The sequence below is a fragment of the Kwoniella europaea genome, chromosome 1 (assembly GCF_036810445.1).
Source record: "Kwoniella europaea PYCC6329 chromosome 1, complete sequence".
Classification (NCBI taxonomy): Eukaryota; Fungi; Basidiomycota; class Tremellomycetes; order Tremellales; family Cryptococcaceae; genus Kwoniella; species Kwoniella europaea.
Genome location: NC_089487.1, coordinates 2,699,932 through 2,719,864, shown reverse-complemented (window position 1 = coordinate 2,719,864; position 19,933 = coordinate 2,699,932). Strand labels below are relative to the sequence as shown.

The 19,933-nt window shown below is 44.4% G+C and overlaps 7 protein-coding genes across 7 annotated transcripts; 4 read left to right on the top strand and 3 right to left on the bottom strand.

Annotated features, from left to right (window-relative positions):
* Nucleotides 1-186: 186 nt before the first annotated feature.
* On the top strand, nucleotides 187-3,639 carry V865_001016 (uncharacterized protein; the record flags this gene model as incomplete). Its single annotated transcript, XM_066224843.1, has 6 exons — nucleotides 187-214; nucleotides 273-413; nucleotides 484-583; nucleotides 641-761; nucleotides 812-3,482; nucleotides 3,554-3,639. The coding sequence occupies 6 exons, from the start codon at nucleotides 187-189 to the stop codon at nucleotides 3,637-3,639; spliced, it is 3,147 nt and encodes a 1,048-aa protein (XP_066080940.1).
* Nucleotides 3,640-4,077: 438 nt separating this feature from the next.
* On the top strand, nucleotides 4,078-5,644 carry V865_001015 (uncharacterized protein; the record flags this gene model as incomplete). Its single annotated transcript, XM_066224842.1, has 3 exons — nucleotides 4,078-4,566; nucleotides 4,668-4,694; nucleotides 4,766-5,644. The coding sequence occupies 3 exons, from the start codon at nucleotides 4,078-4,080 to the stop codon at nucleotides 5,642-5,644; spliced, it is 1,395 nt and encodes a 464-aa protein (XP_066080939.1).
* A 247-nt stretch (nucleotides 5,645-5,891) lies between these two features.
* Nucleotides 5,892-9,840, bottom strand: V865_001014 (uncharacterized protein; the record flags this gene model as incomplete). The annotated part of the gene is made up of 4 exons (XM_066224841.1): nucleotides 5,892-6,294; nucleotides 6,371-6,801; nucleotides 6,865-7,288; nucleotides 7,346-9,840. 4 exons carry the CDS (start codon nucleotides 9,838-9,840, stop codon nucleotides 5,892-5,894), a joined length of 3,753 nt encoding a protein of 1,250 aa, XP_066080938.1.
* Nucleotides 9,841-10,354: 514 nt separating this feature from the next.
* Nucleotides 10,355-11,981, top strand: V865_001013 (uncharacterized protein; the record flags this gene model as incomplete). The annotated part of the gene is made up of 3 exons (XM_066224840.1): nucleotides 10,355-10,645; nucleotides 10,797-10,930; nucleotides 11,015-11,981. 3 exons carry the CDS (start codon nucleotides 10,355-10,357, stop codon nucleotides 11,979-11,981), a joined length of 1,392 nt encoding a protein of 463 aa, XP_066080937.1.
* Nucleotides 11,982-12,117: 136 nt separating this feature from the next.
* On the bottom strand, nucleotides 12,118-14,413 carry V865_001012 (uncharacterized protein; the record flags this gene model as incomplete). Its single annotated transcript, XM_066224839.1, has 15 exons — nucleotides 12,118-12,174; nucleotides 12,233-12,279; nucleotides 12,337-12,417; nucleotides 12,479-12,554; nucleotides 12,622-12,633; nucleotides 12,691-12,878; nucleotides 12,933-12,974; nucleotides 13,030-13,045; nucleotides 13,108-13,280; nucleotides 13,340-13,495; nucleotides 13,549-13,666; nucleotides 13,723-13,923; nucleotides 14,017-14,179; nucleotides 14,242-14,259; nucleotides 14,325-14,413. 15 exons carry the CDS (start codon nucleotides 14,411-14,413, stop codon nucleotides 12,118-12,120), a joined length of 1,437 nt encoding a protein of 478 aa, XP_066080936.1.
* A 458-nt stretch (nucleotides 14,414-14,871) lies between these two features.
* V865_001011 (uncharacterized protein) lies at nucleotides 14,872-16,954 on the top strand (the record flags this gene model as incomplete). The annotated part of the gene is made up of 7 exons (XM_066224838.1): nucleotides 14,872-15,060; nucleotides 15,174-15,590; nucleotides 15,647-16,030; nucleotides 16,098-16,337; nucleotides 16,399-16,515; nucleotides 16,568-16,711; nucleotides 16,769-16,954. The coding sequence occupies 7 exons, from the start codon at nucleotides 14,872-14,874 to the stop codon at nucleotides 16,952-16,954; spliced, it is 1,677 nt and encodes a 558-aa protein (XP_066080935.1).
* An 851-nt stretch (nucleotides 16,955-17,805) lies between these two features.
* V865_001010 (uncharacterized protein) lies at nucleotides 17,806-19,672 on the bottom strand (the record flags this gene model as incomplete). The annotated part of the gene is made up of 5 exons (XM_066224837.1): nucleotides 17,806-17,934; nucleotides 18,034-18,056; nucleotides 18,122-18,595; nucleotides 18,705-18,836; nucleotides 18,991-19,672. The coding sequence occupies 5 exons, from the start codon at nucleotides 19,670-19,672 to the stop codon at nucleotides 17,806-17,808; spliced, it is 1,440 nt and encodes a 479-aa protein (XP_066080934.1).
* Nucleotides 19,673-19,933: the final 261 nt, after the last annotated feature.

Below are 19,933 nucleotides of genomic sequence, written 5' to 3'. Positions count from 1 at the left end.
GATCACCACTACAATCCTAGTGGGAAGCGATTCACCTGAACGAGCACGAGGGCTCCGTGAACTGTGGCCCAACCCCGGAGTAAACAACCTATGACGGTTCTATAGCAACAAGCCTTCCTCTTCAAGTACAACCTGCCAACCATATACTATCGTTTTTTTCATCACATCAACAGGTAATCATCAGCTATGGATGCTAATGCAATCCAAATAGCGGGTAAGCTATTATTCCAACATGAGTTACCACGCTTAGCTGACTCCTACTTGCTATTTAGTCCGATGCCGACCATGGCATCCTACCAAAGAACTACCATTCATAGTATCGCCTACCAACCGACCGTTTTTCTATGGAGATGGAAATTTAGGTACATCGTCAACCAGACCTGCTGCTCCAGGTGCATTGAGGAACGTAGTGGGTAAGTTAATACCTATCTCTGGAATCGATTGGTCAACGGGAACAGGGTCTGATGGACACATACAATGCAGAGGTCATCGATAGTAGAGAATTAGATTTTGATAAACCGCAAGACCCTAGTGAGAATAGGAGAGGAGCTTTTATGGCTGGAAGACGATATAAGAATAGAAAGTAAGCTATCGCTTGCGGTCTAGTCACATGGCAACCGGCTGATAAGTGTGAGAATAGGTATGTCTTCGATCAAGTGTTCAGCATGGAAGCAAGTCAAGAAGAAGTTTTCGAAAGGACAGCTAAACCACTTTTACCCGGTGTACTGGATGGATACAATGCTACTGTATTTGCATACGGAGTGAGCACTTTCTGCCTTCTTATTGGATGACGAGCTGATGCAGTACATAGGCAACTGGTTGTGGTAAAACGCATACTATATCCGGGACAGAAGAAGAACCTGGTATAATCGTTCGTACCATGAGGGAACTGTTCGATTTGGTGGAAGATACAAAGCTCCAATACGATACATACTTCCAGATGTCAATGGTGGAGATTTACAATGAAACGATCAGAGATCTGTTGAGTGATGAGTATCCAGCTTGTCCACCTGGTGGATTGAAACTGTTAGAAAATGAGAAAGAAAGAGTGAAAGTCGCCAATGTCACCAACAAGACACCAACATCAGTGGAGGAAGTTATGGCTTTAGTCATGCTGGGTAACGAAAGGAGGAGTACATCATTCACAGCTCGAAATTCGACTTCATCAAGATCACATTTGGTCCTGCAGATCAACGTAGTTAGGAATGAGAGAGGGTCGGATGTTGATGTGATCAAGTCGACCGTAACTCAATGCTCGACCTCTGCAACATTATCGATCATCGATTTAGCAGGAAGTGAAAAGGCTTCGGTCAATCGTGGTCAACGAATGAAGGAAGGTGCCAATATCAACAAATCTCTATTGGCTCTCAGTGGATGTATTTCAGCTCTTTGTCAACCACCCGTGAGGGGTGTACGTCAACATGTCCCATATAGGGATTCGAAACTTACTAGATTATTAAAATTCTCCCTAGGTGGTAATTGTAGGACAGTGATGATCAATTGCATCTCACCGAGCTCGAAGGATATCGAGGAAACCAACAATACTTTACTTTGGGCTGATAAAGCCAAGAAAGTGTCTACGAAGGTATCGAGGAATACTGCCGGTGTGGAACTACGAACTGCTCAATGGATTCAGAAGATCGTCATGCTCGAAGCTACGATCAAATCTCTTGAAGGACAATTAGCAGCTGGACATAACGCCTCGTCAGGAATGCAACAACGTAGATTAAACAAGGCTAGAACCGACGCTTCAGAGGAATTAGGTAGAGTGGAGAAGGAGCTGGATGAGCTGTTACCGGTCATTCTTGAAGGTACGGAGATGGATGCTTTATGGAACGGATCGGTACTTCAAGTGGAAGCGTTGGAAACTAGATTGGCAGATATTGAGGTGGAAATACAGTCTGGTCGATCACTCGAAGATGCGCAGAGGGAGAAGAATCACATTAGATCATTGATCCAACAACAAGATCAATCATATAGGTTCAACTCGGAAATTCAATCTGGCATTCAGAATAAATCCTTAAAACATATCACTCTTAGTAATTTACTGAAGAAAGCTGAAGAGAGAAACTTCGATAAGGATCTTTCAGAAGCCAAATACGAACATCAAATTGCAATCATGGAGCATCAAGCTCACGTCACCAGAAGTATGGCAGCAGCCAAGGAAAGAGGTTTAAGAGATTATATCGCCCAACAAGCTGATATGGCCACCAAATCTGCTTCGCTCCTATCAAGATTCTCGATTCTACTTCATAATGAGGTATCATCCCTCTCAGACGGCTCAGCAGACCCTGACACGATTGTCAAAAGATTGCATTCATTGTTGGATACCGTTGATACGCGCGTATCTACGTTATTCGGCGAATCCCCAGCTCCCTTATCAGTAGCTCCTGCAAGGTTACCAGTCTCGCTAGCTGCCCCTTCACCCCGTCGACCTTCAGTCAGGGCATCGACATCCCCCAAAAGATTCTTCAAGAAAGTCTCGCCCAAGAAAAACATGCCACTTCGACCAAGTTTGTTCGGAACCTCATCTGGTAATTCTAGCTCTGCACCTAGTGAGAAGAAAGGTCTGAGATGGAGGGATGAAGCTGGAGAAGGTAAAATTGATGATAGGTCCATCGCACCTGATTGTCCAGTTTTCTCAACCCCTTCCACGAATGCCGAAGAATCAGTTAGGAATGATTCGTCAACTTCGTCAGAATGGGAAGATGTCAAACCTGTCCAGCTTAAATCCTCGTCACCACTAATCCCAGCGTCACTTCGCCCATTAGGTAATCCTCCTCCTCCTCCAGCTCCTAGCTCCGCAATAACACCTAGTACAGGTAGCGAAAGTGCAGCGGAAATTCCTGCGTGGAAACAAATGAGGATGATGCGTAATGTGGGAGCTCAACAATCGATCGAGCCCATCGCTGAAGAATCACCTACGAAATCGCCGATAGGTCTAGGTCGACCTTCAGGTCCAGGTTTGATGGGACCTCCGGCCCGACCTGCTCGACCTGGACCGTTGGGCGAATTACACAGTGCACCTGTACCATTATCATCTAGACCACCGAGTTCTTTATCGCATTCAACCTCAATGTCCAATCTCCTCAGACCCACTGCAGCTTCAGCAGCTAAAAGTAATCTTCCGACTTCGAATTCATCCGTATTTGCTAATGTGAAAATCCCATTGTCGTCTTTCACTTCCAATTCGAATTCCAGCTCTTCCAACTCGTCCATGTCTATGGGAAATACATCGTCCAGCTTACCGTCCAGACGAGTATCGATGATTGGACCTGCAAGACATGATAGACCCAAACAACGCTTATCGATGTTACCACCTTCATCATCTTTCCATCCTCACTCTGCTTCTGCTTCTGGATCTGGTGATTTATCGTTATCACTCAAAGGACTACCTGTACCTTCTTCTTCGTCAGGAGGGAATACAAGTATACTAGCAAGTGGAGCGAGGAGGATAGGTGGACCGAGATCTTCGATGTTGCGTGAGTTGAGGAGTTGAATCAGTCATAAAATTGGATAGAGCTGACTTACCTTTTGATTTTGCGTTTGAAAGCTACATCGACGTCTGGCTTACCTCGAGGTCCAAGACCAAGTATAGTAGCTACGGGAGGAGAGGGAAGTAAACCCCAATGGAGATGAGGAAGTTGCGACAACGAAAAGACAACATTGTAAACATATATACCTTTAGTCTTCAGCCATTGGGACAATTTTACATTTTCTCATTATTTTTATCATCATAAAGGACAATTCACCCAATTTATCTATTATTTGTGCATATAGTCAGTATTATGTGCTTTCCTTCAACTTTTTTTGCAACCATGTAGGTTTCTCTGATACGATAAGATACTACGACACGATGTGTATATTTTAGATGACAATGAAATAATGAAATCATCCGCGTCGTGGTCGGACCAGGTGAAATGGAGGAACGTGCCAATCCGTTCCATCTCATCACTCTTTTCCTCCCTCATCTTGCAATCTTATACTTACTTTAGATAACACGAGATGATGTTCACCGAGCTATGGTAGTGGGCTACAAAAGGGGGAAACGAGAATGATCATACCGTTATCATCACTATGATACCTTCGACCTCGACCTCGACATCATTGACTGGCCAATTGCACCCTCATCCTCAAGCTGAAACACAACCTCATTCTCGACCAGCATTCATCTCCATTCCTACTTCAAACTCAACCGCCCCTCCTACCGATCCAACACCGATCTCCATACCAGACTCGCTACCTCCCTCTCAACCTTACGAATCCAGACGTACCATCTTAAATCGAGCATACCCACTTCTCTTTTTGGTCATTATAGATACCTTTTACACCTACGAGCACTTCTCAAGCCTGTCATTCTCGACCGGGTTCATATCATTCATTAGGATAATCACTCTTGTATATGTGGGATTTACCAAGAGATGGAAGTTCAAGAAAAGCTGGGTGATGTTAGTCTGCGGATTGACATTGATTTATTCGATATGGGAGGGATGTAAGAGGTTTATGACGAGGGCCGGAGACGATAGTAATCAGGAAGAGGGAAGGGATGGAAGGTATTTGATGAGCGTAAGTCTTAATGGTCACGTATCTATATCATTCCTTCGTCGCACTTCCCGGGTTTGTTGATGAATTGTATCAATGCTGATACTTCATATTTGACGATTTAGACAAGTATCCTATCAATAATAGAATATGTAAGTCTACCTACCCTGATATGTCTACCCCAACTTTAACAATTTCTAATATACATTTCGTTCTAACACAGCTATCATACCTCCTCTTACTTCGTCTCTTCCCTCCCTCACCATCTTCGACTACCGCAAATCTTTCATACAAGCTCCCACTGGCGCAAACGCCCTCTTCGATGAGATATCGATCAACTTCGACCAGAAATACACCCGGTTCAGTACGTTTCCACCCACAGAGTCAGCATAGGAGACACGTCTCAAGAGGGACACTAAGATCTGTCCGTGTACGTAACCGTGGTAATACCGTCATTGGAGGTGCGGACGATAGTGCCATATCTCAGTTGGTTGGATCAGATCAACAGGAAATGAGATATGAAGCAGACCAAGGAGATGTATTCACTTCTTCGACTGAGGTTGGGATGTCCTCTGGCTATGGGCCAGGAAGGAGGAGTTTGGACAGGTCGTCATTACATCCGCATGAAGATGAATACGAAGATGATCAACTATATGATGATGAAGAGGAACAAGACGATGAGCAAGATGGGTACGATACAGATGAAGATCGATTATCTTATAGCCCTACTAAGGATATAATCAACTTAGATAACCTAGATCACTTAGAAGACCAAGAAGTACATGACGTTGATGGGAATGATGAAGAAGACGATGATCAATCCATCTCTTCAATCTCTTCGTCATCAATCATAGACCTTCCACCTCCCTTGATGACTTTACCAAGTAGATCAACAAGTCTCAATATCAACATGAACATGACAGGATTAGAAAATTCACCTATCGTAGGACCGTTAATTAGGAGAAGTAGAAGTGCGAGGTTCGTTCCTTCAAGTTGGGGTAGTCTAAGTCCGAATTCACCTGGGAGATGGTTCAACAATCGGAATCAGAATCAGAGGGAAGGACAAGAGGAGTTAGGTGATTATGGGACTTTTGAGAGGTGATTCGAACATTTGGACAAAATCTTCGTCAGAATGTCCCATTTACATATTTGTATTATTTGGTTTAGTAGTATTTGCTGTTCGACGAAGTCGATGCAATCCATGTATGTCCTAGATATCAGAGAATCATATCATGTCCTAGCCTGTACTCGCATCCCGTTCGATATGACTGGTAAAATACGTTGTTTCACGATGGTACATTCTCATATACCTAAAAGCTACAAATCACTACAATACAGTATTGTAGACTCTAGTTAATCACCTTCACAACTCTCACACCTTCCCAATCCCTCCTGAAGATCTCATGTCCTTTCTCAAAATTCACTACTGTCTTGACTCTTCCATCCCCTTCTCCTCCCAGTACCATCGAGCTATGTTTTCTGGATATATACTCCGGGATGACAGGTCTGAAGATAGCCATACAAGGTTCCTCCATTATATCTCTATAATCCATTCCTGAACTGTCCACTTCGGGTTCACCCGATGCTGTCGGAGGGAGGTATTCGACAGAAATGTATTTGGAATCTTTCCTTCGGGAGTTGGACCCTCCAAATGCTGCTTTCAGCGATTTCAGTCCGGATGGTCGAGAGGTCAATGTTGGGGTGGTAGGAGATGAAGAAGAGGAAGAATCAGGTTTGATAGTTGATATTAGCCTATTACATCATGGATACATCAGCATTCGATATTTGATAGGGGTGTTTCCTTTGTTGAGAGGATGGATTGACTCACTTCCCACCATCCTTGAGCAACCTCCTTGCCGCATCAGATACCCGACTCCCACCAACCGTATCAAACACGTAATCCCAAGCGCCTTCTTCAAGACTCAACATGACAGCTGCTGGACTACCCATCAACACACCCTTCGCACCGTTCTCCATACATGCTTTATGATGTTCGTGCGAATCGTCTCCTCCGGGAATGACAGCTGTGATATTCACACCGTTCCTTGACATCTCTTGACATACCAATGCGGCTACACCTTCGTGGGCATTCAGGATCAATGCTCGAGAATGTTTGATCAGGTGAGTTCGGACTGCTCTGGCTGCCGCAACTCCCTGCAGAGGGAGGAGGGAAAGTTGTTCGAGTGACAAGTTAGTAGGGAACGGTGCTCTTGAGATACGTCGACGATCCACTACGATGTATTCTGATAATGCTCCGCTCTATCAAGTCATTAACCCATTTGATCAGCTTTTTGTCTATGTGTCCTGATGTAGTCAACTCACCTTTCGAATATCGAGTATCCCAATAACCAAATCCCCTCTGACCACTTCCTTCTCATCTGCTCCCACAGTCAAAGCTCTTCCGATGAAGCTTCTTCCAGGAACATACTTGCCAACTTCCCATCTCGCTTTTTCGTCCAAAGCCCTCACATCAATCTGATCGATGGCTACCGCATATACCTGAACTAGTAATTGGGAATTACCGACTTTGGTCGGTGGTTTGAGATGGGAGCTGAAATCGACCAACGGCGGCAATTGGTCTCTTAGGTGCGCAGGTGTAGAAGAATGTCTTGAGAAAGTCGTGGTGAGTACTATAGACGCCATCGTAGCATGTGGCATACCGAGGATACGTGAGTCTAGTCCATTGGAATTGGCAGATTTGGCCGGATTGATAGGTCGATATGCTCCAGAAGGCAACACGAGATTGCTGTCATCATCAAAGAATATCAGCTTGAAACGATCATAGTTTGGATAGCTGACTCACGTGTATCCGCCGATACTCTCTGGAGCTCGTCCATTTGATTCCATCAATACTCCATCCCCATAACTACTTCCTTCCCACTTCTTATCTTTGGAGTGATCATGATTTCTAAATCCAGCAACCGATTTACTTCGTCTAGTGGGCATCTGGGGTATATCCCTCACATTGTCATCATGTCCTAACTCACTCTTCGCTCTGAATATACTCGATCTACGAGATGGGTTGTATGATCCCCAATCTTGCATTGAGCTTCTTCTACCTTTCCCACCAGCGCCACTTTCAGAAGCAGCCGATCGATAAAGCCTATCGGAATCTTCATTAGTCATCTCAGGTAAGATGGTAAGCAGATCCGGATTGAGGAAAGAAGGTGGGTTGAATGTCATTGGTGAGGTAGAGTGTGTGTGAGACAATACAGAGGGTGGTCGATGATTCATCATTGGTGAAGTTGGTCTGGAATAGTCCATCGAAGGTGACATTGGACGAGATGAATATCTTTCAGATCCAATCCTTGACGGTGGTCGGGGGTTGCCCAGCGATGGCGAAGTGGTTGAACGACTGATACTGAGGGATCCTATACGAGCAATGGGGAAAGCTAGACTTCCAGGTTCCGGTCCGGTCATCTCTCTTCCTCCATCGGACGGTGTTGTACTTTGGCTTGCCTGGCTGTTGTAATTTTTCTTGACATACGATCTGCTCGGCATTTCCAGTCCATCGGATATTTGGGAGTATTCACTAGGTGACGAATCACCTCTACTTGGTGGTCTCAACCCCTGAGGATGACCATTTTGACTCCCTCTTGAGCTCGTCCCATACACAGGTAATCTCGATCCATCGGTTATCTTATCGAAAGTCGGCGAGAGTGATGCAGAAGGTAAAGGAGTAAATTTGGACTGTCTAGGTGGAGGAGGTTGGAATTCCGACCATCCATCACCGCCGGAAGTAGGCATGAACATGATCGGAGAGGAGGGCCTAGACCTAGCTGAATGAGCTGCGGCCCATCCACCTTTGCCGTACCCACTTATCGATCCAGAACCTCTTATACTGCCCTCGGGTCGATTGGGTGCAGAGGTGTATGACGCTTCGGAATTAGGCACAGAAGGTCTTCTGATACCTGGGAACTCTTCAGAGGAGTGACGTGAGAAATGCCTCGAGGTGGATTGTCGCGAAGGCGCTCGAGAGGCATAGCCATCTAACGAAGGGGGAGTAGAGCGACCGACAATTGAAGATGGCTTGGACCAAACTCCACTCTTTGGGCGACCAAGAGCATTTTGACTATTTGACTCCTCCTCTTCATCCGACCCAGCTTGTCCAGATGCACTTTGCACATCGTCGTCTTCGTCTCCATCTTTGAGCATCTGTACCAAATTGCTTGTTTGTATAGGTGAGGATGCAGTGTCTGATGGTTGACGAGAGACAAATGGTCGATCAGGATGCAAGGAAGAGCTACTGGACGAAGGCTCTGAATGAAATGGTGATTGAACAGGATCCGGTACAGGTGCGGGAGTAGGAGGTAAAAAATTGAATGATGGTGGAGCGACAGATGGATTTGAAGGTTTTGGTGTAGTGAGACTTTCACTCCCTGTAAACATGGGCATGGGCAGTTGAAGATCTTCCAGTGATGTTCTAGGGGTATAGAATATATCTTCTTCCTCTTCTTCGTCTGAATCCGCATTTCCAACCACCACTTGAGGCGCTTGTATCTGTTTTGTCTGTTCGATTGGCGCAGATGCAGCAGGTGATTTCATAGTTGACATCTGCTGAGTTGAGGAATTCGGAGTCGACATCTCTGAGCTTGGTGGAGTGAGTATCAGCGGTTTCATATAATTCGGCCGGACAGGCTTCTGCCGTATCGTCTCTGAATGGGTCGAAGTGATGGGTGACAAGGGAGGAACAGGGGATGAAGGTGCGGAAGAAGAAGATTCACTGTTCCTCGAATGTATCGGTGGGGGCATAGGTAATGATATGGTCGTGGAAGTAGGTGAAGAAAGTACAGATACAGAGTCATTTTCGTTAATCGTTGATTTTGGCTTCTTCTTCTTCTTGACTGTCCCTGCTCTCGAGACGGGTCTACCATCTTCTTCTCCTCTAGCTGTACTAGGTTCTTTGGTCGACTTCCTTCTAGTGGTTCCGATAGCTGAGCTAGGTGATTTAGGTAGAGGAGGATTATCATGTATAATCTGACCATCCCTCAAAGTGATATTACTAACTACCCTTCTAGCAGGTTTGGGAAACCTACTTCCCATCGATATTGTATTGCCCGGTTGTCCATCACTCATTCCTGAGCTCGATACGGTCGACGAAGGACCTCTCGAACGAGGTTTACTGGGTCCAGCATGACTATATTGATTGTAATGATCGTCATATCTTGAGGAGGAAGAAGAGGTGTAGTAAGGATTTTGAGGTTGACCTTGATCTGACCATGGTGAAGAATGGTATGGATCCGCATATGATCTAGTAGGTTTGTTTAGCACCGCTTGAAGGAAAGTGGGTTTTGGCATCCTGCTTGATGTATGAAATACGCTGTATGTCGTCGATGTGAGAGGATGTAGATTGTGTACGGGTTTCTGTGAATTTAAGGGTCGATGAATTTCTTCTAGTGCAATTGAGCTGGTTTTGATCGGTCTTGCTGGTGTGTGTGAGCCAGTTCACAGCATGGTATAAGGGGGTGAACTAGTGGGGGATGGCAATCAAATGGAAGCTACAGGTGACAATATAGACAGCGAGCAAGAATACAGTTGCAAAGCTGCAGAGATGGAAAGATCAATGTTTGGTGATTGCGGTTATGAAAGGGAAAATTGGTGGAAAACCACATCCAAACGTAATGTTGTCAACGAAGAAAATGACGACTACGGCTTTTGACCTTTTGACTGTCATGTAGTACTATACTGTAGCTATATACTGCATTTCAATCGAGACCACCCATAACAAAGCCATCCCATCGATCAACCGTCTATCACATCGTCTGCCGAATATACAGGACCATTACTCCAGTCACCATCAATGATATAGCCAATGCTCACTCCACCGTACCATTTCTCCATTGTCGCTTGCCCTTCTTCCCTCACTTCTAATGGCCCCGAGATACTGTATCGGGGTTCAATCCCCGCTCCGAGGAATAAGTCATTCATAAGACGATTGAACCTCAGAACGATCGTAGTATTGAGGAAGAAGGCATTGAAAGAGGATGATCCTCTGGTGATATGGTCGAAGAGGAGGGGGATACAGATGAAATGGATCAAAGCTGAGGAAATGGGTGAAGAGAAATTGGGAATGGGCAAGAATGAAGTGCTGGAGGTTCTCAAGGTGAGTTTTGGCTTGAAATACTACACCATACTTATCCATCCGGTATTACAACATTCTTCCTCCATATATATGATATCCTTCTACTACTTGATTTATCGTCACAGTTAACCTGATTCGACTAACAACGTGTGACCTTCTTCTCATAATTCAGATCATCCTCGATATCAAATCATACCCACTATACATAGCAGATATCGATGGGATCTCACATACCACCTTGATCGTAGCCTGTCTAAGAAAATTACAAGGATGGAACATGGAATGTATAATCAACGAGATATGTCGGTGAGTCTGAAATTTCTCTACAATACGATCACAATATCATTCTCGACCTGAAGCTGATTCAGGAATGAATGATACATATCACAGTTTCGAACCGGAATACCTCGATCTTCCTCTTTTGCCATTCATCCAATCATTCTTATCTCTCAATACGTCCGATCCATCGTTGATCTTACCCCAACCTCCTTACCCAGGATGGTTATGGCCCGGACCAACTACCCAACCAGTTCAAGGTAATATCAGTGGTAGTAACATGGGTAAATCACGAGATCGATCCGGTTCGACTCTATCATCTTCATCCACCCAGTCAACTACTAATACAACAACCCTCCCATTCCCTCATCCATTATCTATCCGTAAACATCCAACTATGAAACTTACTTTCCCTATTTTACCTCCTCCGCCTCCAACATCCGGAGGTGGAATGGGACAAGGGGTGACTCCTCCAATGGGATCATCGCCTATGATAGGTCTATCAAGGGTAAATTCAAGGAGAGACAAAATCCCAACACATGAAGATGGAAGTATAATAGGTCAAGCGGTCAATAATATATCCAATAGCAACAACATCCAACAGCCACAGAATGAGGAAAGTACAAAGGCTCAGGGTGAATTTGGAAATGATAACAAGTTGGGTAGAACAGTATCATTTCATTCCATGTCCGAAAGACAATCACAATCACAATCACAATCTCTACCTAAACAGGCTCAAACACAAGCTCAAGTACCTGAACCGAAATCGAAATCGACAATCACACCGACACAGTCAAATCAGTCTTCACCATTGAAGTTATCGAGGGAACAGACACATACCACTTCAACCACTTCTTCAGACCTCCAATCTACCGAGGGAGAAGAAGACATGGTGGAAGATGGTAGATTACCAAGAAGTGAATATCAAGATGATGATGATGAATATTACGAGGATGAAGATGAAGATGAATATGAATATGAAGAGGATGAGGAAGAAGAAGAGGAGGATGAGGATGATGATGAGGGTAATGAACCTACTTCTCAATATATCTCAGCATTGGATTTAGCTGGGTTTGGATAGTTCAAAAATTGCTTTACGATGAACAAATTTGTCAAGTTTAGTTGTATGCATTCATTATATACATGATTTTGGATCTGCAAGAGTCATTTCAACACCATCCTAATTGTAATCACCCAAAACACCAAACCACTAACGTCTAATCCTTAGAGATAGCAGCGAGTTCGTACATGTACGACCCGAGTAATTTGGTACCCTATAAACGATAATATGATATCAGCATCGATCTGCTCCTGAGCTTCGATCATACCTACGTTGATATAGTTGCTGGTATCGATTTTCTCGTTAGTCGAGTGAGCACCTAGATATCATGTTAGCTCTACGTATTCCGCCAGCAGGATATATACAATTAGCTCACCATCATCACCTCGTCCAACTGGCAGAAGAAGAACATTCAGGTTGAGGATGTTTGCGAAGTCGAGGGTAACGGGAATAGAACCTATGAAATATCGTTAGAGCCAACTGTACATGAAGAGAGATGCGGCTGTAACACTACATACCTCCTTCTCTGGTGTAATCGGGAGTTTGGCCATACACCGCTTCAGTAGCTTTATGAGCAGCCCTGTATGAGTAATGCTGTATTCGTATAAAGTCAGGCATCAGCTACATGCTGGATAGAGCCCGTAAATTAATGCCAGCTTACGTTAGGATCGGCCTGCGTACAACGGATGGATCAGCAAGGACAATCAATCCGGTTCCAACTGTTACTTACAATCCAAGGTTCACCGCCATGGGTCAAATAGACATCACAGGTGTTCTTTGAGCCCAGCTTAGCGAATTCTTCCTTGACGTACTTCACGACGTGCTCGGTGACACCAGCGACTGTGAGGTTGGGTACGAGTCTGATCGAGAATTTACCCTTCACTTGACACGGGATAACGGTCTTTGAACCAGGAGCAGCTGTGATTTATCATCAGCAATGAGGAAAGGCCTTTTCGGAGAGATGCCACTCACAGAAAGCACCTTCGATACCGTGTAATGACAAACTTGGGTTACCTATCATTCTTGTCAGCTATATATACCTCTCAGCAGCTTTAAACAGCTAACGCACGCATTCGGCCCATGAGCTGTTAGGTTGATGTTAGCCTTCCACACAGCTTTACGAAAGCGTAATATATTCCTGACTTACAGTCTTTACGGTGTCGTTTGAGATCGTCACATCTCCACCGACTGCACCGTGGATGTCCGACATCGAGAAGTGGATAGCTTCGAATTTGGCTTTCTCGTCATCGGTCAAAGGAGCAATCATCTCCTTGACACCTGGGATAAGGATCTCTCCAGTGGGGGTAACGAGCTTGGACACTATTCCACAGAAGGGAGTCAGCTTAGCCGCGCGAAGGAGTCACAAGGACACAGCTCACTCAAAGCGATGAGATCGGTCATAGGTTCATGTACCGTACCACCAAATACACCAGAGTGTAAATCCCTATCCGGACCGTTGATCTTGATTTCATAGTAGTTGATACCTCTTAGACCATAGGTAAGACATGGTGTTTTGGTATCGAGCCAATAGTTGTCTATAAAAGTAAATCAGCTTTTTGTCTACACAATACGTTGACTTCAAGCTCACCCGAGATACACATGCAATCTACTCCAGAAAAGAATTTGTCCTTCTCTGACTCGATGAATTTATCAAGGTTCACTGAACCGTTCTCTTCCATACCCTCGAAACACATTTTCAAGTTTACCTGAATCTTTGCATCAGCTAGCTCATTCAACTCTCTGTAAGCTGACTGTTGCTCACTGGAAGTTCGATACCCAAATTCTTATGAGCCTCTAAGACGTTGATCCAACCCAACACAGGACCTTTATCGTCCGTCGCACCTCTTCCATACAATTTACCAGAACCTTTAGGATCAGGTGTAAGTTCGAAAGGGGGGTAGAGCCATCCATCTTCTTTCAAAGCAGGTTGAACATCGTAGTGACCATATACCAAAAGCGTTTTCTACAGGCAGCAATCACGCCATCAGTATCGTTATCAAAGGAAGGGTTGTAGTCTGGGGTCCGCCAAACGAGATCAACATTATACGGTAATTACCTTCTTAGGGTCGTTTCCTACTTGACCGATGATGACAGGAGGGAGATCTACTTCTTTACCTTCCAGGGTGTGTTTGCCGATACCTCTCTTCTCGACTGTAGCGCCGAGAGCAGTAAGTTGTTGAACGAGGTATTCACCCATTGCTTCTACATCTTTCACGTAGCTGTAGATATGAGGGGTATGATCAGCTGATGGGGAGAATCCCTGGAGTAGCTGAGTGCTCACCTCAAGTTACCAGATACCCTATTCAGGTATATTGAATGGTCAGTCATCAAGTCTGCCATACCTTATGATCGAAGGACACTCACGAGGCGATTGCGACAGCGTCAGATAGCCTCTTGATATAATCATCTTGATGATCGTCGACGTATTTGAGGAATTGCGGGTTGGCTGCCATTGTGTCTATGTTCTCAATTATCTCAAGGATATGATATGATATATTGAGAGTGGAGATGTAAACTGAGATGGACGAGGAATGATAGGATGATAGGATCGAGTGGTTGCATGGGTGAAAGAGAGTAAGTACCCGGAGAGCGGAGTTGACCGAATCAAAGGACCCTTTGCTCAGACGCCATGCGGTCACATAAAAGGTGCCACGCGGTACATCGCTATGACCTCCACCTCCCATGTCCACCCCCCTTCGAAAAACTTAGAATGACTTGATATCCATTCAGATGTATCCTCTCTCTCTCTCTCTCTTCTCTTCTTCTTTCTTACTATCCTATCCTTAGTGATCCCCAGTCAGATCATCTACAGCCCTTTAAAAACACTGGCAGATGACCTGGCTGGATTGCTGCCCCATCATTTGACCGATATCAATATCTCCTTGTCATACCATCAATCCGTTCTCCAACCATGTCCATTCCACCCCCTTCTTCACCTCCCAGAGTGTTGGGAAATCAAGTCATCATCTTCTCCCCTCCTAAAGACCCCAATGTCGAAGCGATCGTTCTAAAGCGACCTTCGATATCTCCTGCTGCTCAGCCTTCATCGCCTACCCAAAAGGAAAGAGCGGCAAAGGCATCGATGTCGGTAAAGAAACAGGTATGTGCGCTTTCTCTTTTGTTCTTGGTCCCAACCGTATCTGTGCTCGTGGTATCGTTATGCAGTCATGAACCAACCCCTGTATGGTTCAAACTAACTGTGTGACCTTACAGCCTCCGATCAAGAAGAAGCCTTCCACGACCATCGTGATGGGACCGCACTCGTACCAGCAATTAGACCTTTTCTCTTCCGATGAAAGCTCCAATGAACACACCCACTCCTCTTCTCGAAGCTTCGGTAGAGGTGTACACATCCGGTCAAAGACTGTCTCGCCCACTCCTACTCCACGTAGACCTCCTCCGATCGCTTCAGCGTCCGACCGAGCATTCACACCGTCGCCCGAGCCTATAGACTGGATGGACTTTTCGGATCCCCAAATAGCTTACGAAGAGTATGGGTCAGTATTTGAAGACTTTGGTTCCTGGTCAGGAGAAAGTTCGAGCGATGAATACGATAGTCCAAGTCCGGTGATCATCACTCCCGAGAATTCTCAAGCTGCTCCGAGGATGGTATTCAACCCACATGATCTAGTAAGTCAGCTAAACGATTTTCCTCGAAGTAAACTTCACAGCTGACTTAAAGATAGACTATATTATTTGGTCAACCAGCTTTATTCCTACCTCCGACTACTCCATCCACACCGTTCCTAGCAAGAATGAGAATAGCAAGTAAATCGCCTGACCTCTCTATCATTCCATCGGTATCTACGCCTAGTACTCCTTTCAATACCTCCAGTACGCTACCCATCCCTCAATCACCTTCCAGTCTCAGTGCACCTGGACGGCTCTTCAATTTAGGATCGTCTCTGGATATAGACTTAAACCTGACAGAAAGGGTCACAATTGAGATTTCTCGCGATGAACAAGTCATCATGTCTGAACCAGATGGGGGTAAAGATAAAGAGCTTCAGTGCAGCGCATGTGGTAAGAATGTGGAATACAAGAAAGCCAATAAAATGATACCTTGTGGGGTAAGTACTCGGATGATCATCTCCCTGACATTCAGACCTCCGCCTAATACACCGACTTATAACCTAGCATATCACCTGTTCTTCATGTTTTTCTTCGACTATCTCTGCCGTCTCGCCCGATCGAGCGCACTCGCAATGTGTAGCCTGTACCACCAATCTTACGACTTTCGAGCGTATTAAGAACCTCTCATACATCGACTCTTCTGGTCATCTCGACCATTCTGATGATCGCTATAGCAAATACAACATACCTGTGGCAGAGAACGTCGAAAATTCAGTCGTTATGAGAATTGACAATATCGCTTGGGCAAATACACAACGTTCTCATCATCCAGTAAAAGCTCTGTGCTGACTAGTCTCCTTTACAGGATATGACTCCGGAGATAGTTGAAAGCTTCTTACCATCAAACGCCTTATCCGATCAGGTTCCTCAAGCCATCCACATTCCTCTCAACCGATACGACGGTAAAACCAAGGATTATCTGGTGAGTGACAACTATCTAGATATACACTGAACTTGTTTTCGTATTTGTATAGTATATCGAGGTAGCATCGCTTGACGCTGCTAAACATATCCTTCAAACCCGTCAAAATACCCATATGCCGGGTGGACCATTGACAGGAGGAAAGAAAAGACCCGTTACGATCACAATCGTCTCACACGTTGAGCTTGTGACAGAGGTAGGTCACTCACTTCACCCGTTACGATTAGTGTTCTGACGAAGGGAGTGAGGATAGCTTCGACCACATACACCTCAAGAACTTCACTCTCTCCTAAATCTGTGTCATATGGCTTTGGGTCCTCCTACACCCGCTTCGCGCTTTGTCAAATCTCGTCATGGACCTTTCTACGCGCTCATGTCAATCATGAGCAAGCTGAGTGGGAAAGGTAGTCCAGCTTATTGGGATTTGTTCCGTGAGTGAACAAATTAATCGAGACTAGGGAGATGATCGCTGACGATGTACCTTCAATGCCGTAGATATCGCATCAGGTTAGCCTCCTTTACTAACCGCATTAAGAAAGTACTGATATTCGACCTCTAACTACTTACTTTTATCGCTCGACTCTACTTACCATCCGATACTGACTTTACCATAAGAAGGCGCCATTTCCATTCTGGCTCAAACCATCACACGCAAGACGTACCATCAACCATACTTCGTGTATCATACTCACAGTAACCCCACTCCAGCAGACGAAGATGATCAGCTCGTACTGAACAAGCTTTTGGGGATGTTCGAAAGATGTTTCGGAATGTCCCCTAACTTTAGCTAAGATCGCTACCATGTACTCACACATATTCAAGATAAAAGCTGTAGGGAAAGTGAAAGTAGAAGAATGGATGAACGACACAATAAATGATTTTTGTATCTTTCTTTCTTCCTTCGATGTTGGAACACAAGTTGTGAGATATCAAGTTCCCCCATCTTTCACCCATTTCACCATTTTGTCTATATTTTGTAGTTGTGGTGTATATCGTAACTTTCCACAAAGTCGTTTCGTGTCATGTCTATGTTCTGAATGTGTGTGAGAGTATGATTGGTTGTAGGGATATCGATTCATCATTTATTCATATCATGTCGTAATGTAGTGTGTAGTATACAACAACAATATCATTAAAATTCTATTCCTATTATATCATTATATCATGTCATATGTAGTGTATACTATCACTCAGCGACAGATGATCCAAAAATCACTTACAACGATATCACCAAATTATCTATATCAACACACCATGATAGATCCCAGCAAGATCATTATTCCACCATATTCACTCTGTAGTATCTTCCGTGTCGTTCTCCTCCAATAAATATTTCAGTCTCCTCTTATCTGTTTGTTTCACAATCCTAGGTCCGGTATGTATATCGTAGACTATACCTTCTATACCCCATCTCCAGATCTACGTATTTTGAAAATAGTAAGTCAGCTTTTCTCATACTTATCCCAGAGTGTTGCATACTAGTGCCAAGGAGGTGTATATAAGGTTCACTGGACTTACAAGATATCTCCTCAATTCTTTATCTGCTCATCATACAGCGAAATCAGCAATCTATCTGAGGTTGATATGTAAGGTGATAGCAGCTTACCAAGTGGAACGACCTTCCTCCATTCGCCTTCTTCTCCCTTTGGCTCATCATCATCGTCATCACTTAAATAATCACTCAACATATCCACACTCCCATTCCATCCTCCTTCGTTCCTCATCCTCTCCTTTGCTCTCTCGACTTTACCCAACCATTTGAATTCTTGTGATGGAGCACCCTGTCCAGAATGGAATTGACTGAATATTCGAAAACTATCTGAAGCGTATAACCCCGATCCATGAAACACTTTAACATCCAGGTCTAAATCTGAATTGTCAATCAAGTTGGTATCTCGTCCTATCTTGGTATTGCTTTTGTTCAACGGCGGTATATCCTCTGTATATATCGGTGTGGAGGTGATAGGAAATAAAGGCCATCCTAAATCGAGGTATTGTCTTGAGAACCTTACAAGCGATGAGGCACGTTGATTGTATAGTCCCAAGGGGTAGAGTAATTGGGCTAGATCGGGTATAGAAGCTGAGTTATATCGAAATGATCACAGGAGAGTCAGTGCCTCTCATTCATAACCATCATCACTCCGATGTGACGTTGCGTTTGTTCTGACGGATACTTCCATCGGACTCACCTTCAGCCAGGCTCTGCGGGGTGCGATACCTCTCTAGCAACTCCTCTAAAATGGGTTTAACAGCCCGACCGGAAGTCTTGTTTAATAGCGATGTAGCGATTAACATCTTCCAAGGGTTGTATCGTAGTTTCTCTAAAGATCAAACTTATCAGCTCGATAATTCAGGTTTGATTGAAAATGATCAAGTGAGACAATTAAGATCGGAAAAGAGTGTATTACTTGTGTATGTTCTTTTTCCCAAATGATAATCATGATCATGATCACGATCGATCACTCTATAACTCACCTTGTATCAGATGAATTTTCCCAATATGCTCTACCACCCCTCTTTCAGACTCAACCACCACCTCCTCCGCCGTATTCTTCACATTATCTATTTTGGCAGTACCTTTCAAATCCGTCTCATCTTTCTCTTTCTTCTTCTTCTTCTTCTTTCGCTTCGATGTCTTTAGCTCCACTTCCACTTCCACTCTCGAAGGGATCTCCACCCTTACTTCTTTCTGTACTCTCTTACGCTTCTTACTGGGTATACTCTCCGGTGTAGGTGGTCTAAACCCATCTTCATTATCCTTTCTTCCAGCTACACATGTTCCTTTTCCCTTCCCTTTGCGTTTGATAGATCGTGTTGAGTTAATTGGTGTAGTAGGAGGAGTGATCATCCGCTGTGAGCCAGTCGGTGAGTGTCTCTGACTTCTGGTGATCATATTGTCCGCGTTACTGAAATACGGTGATTTATTATGTATAGCTTTCGATTCCCCTATATCACCGCATGTCGAGATCGGTGAAACACGGCTTGAACTTGAAGATGAAGTAGATATTGAACTGGTCACTGATGATCCTTCTTCGTCTGATTCCGATTCCGGTTGAGGTTGTGGGCTTTGATGTAGCGAGAGTTCAATGAGGAGATCCAGATGATACCTTGTATATTCGTATTCACATTGACCCAGAAGCCCTATTGCTCTAAGCATCTTTGATGAGCATGTATCGATGAATTTAACTACTTTTCAACTTCTATCGTCCAAACGATCGACAAAGACAGGAGAAGAAGAGGGAGATGCGATCGATGACGATCTTTTTACGTTGCAAATCAGTTCCGACGGAGATATCGACTTACTCAACGTCAATCAATCATTCGTAAGATTATCTTGAGATCTTAAGACTACTACGGCAAGTCATGACATTTCCAAATGTTTATGCATGTATAACTCTCTGCCAGTCGATGTATGATA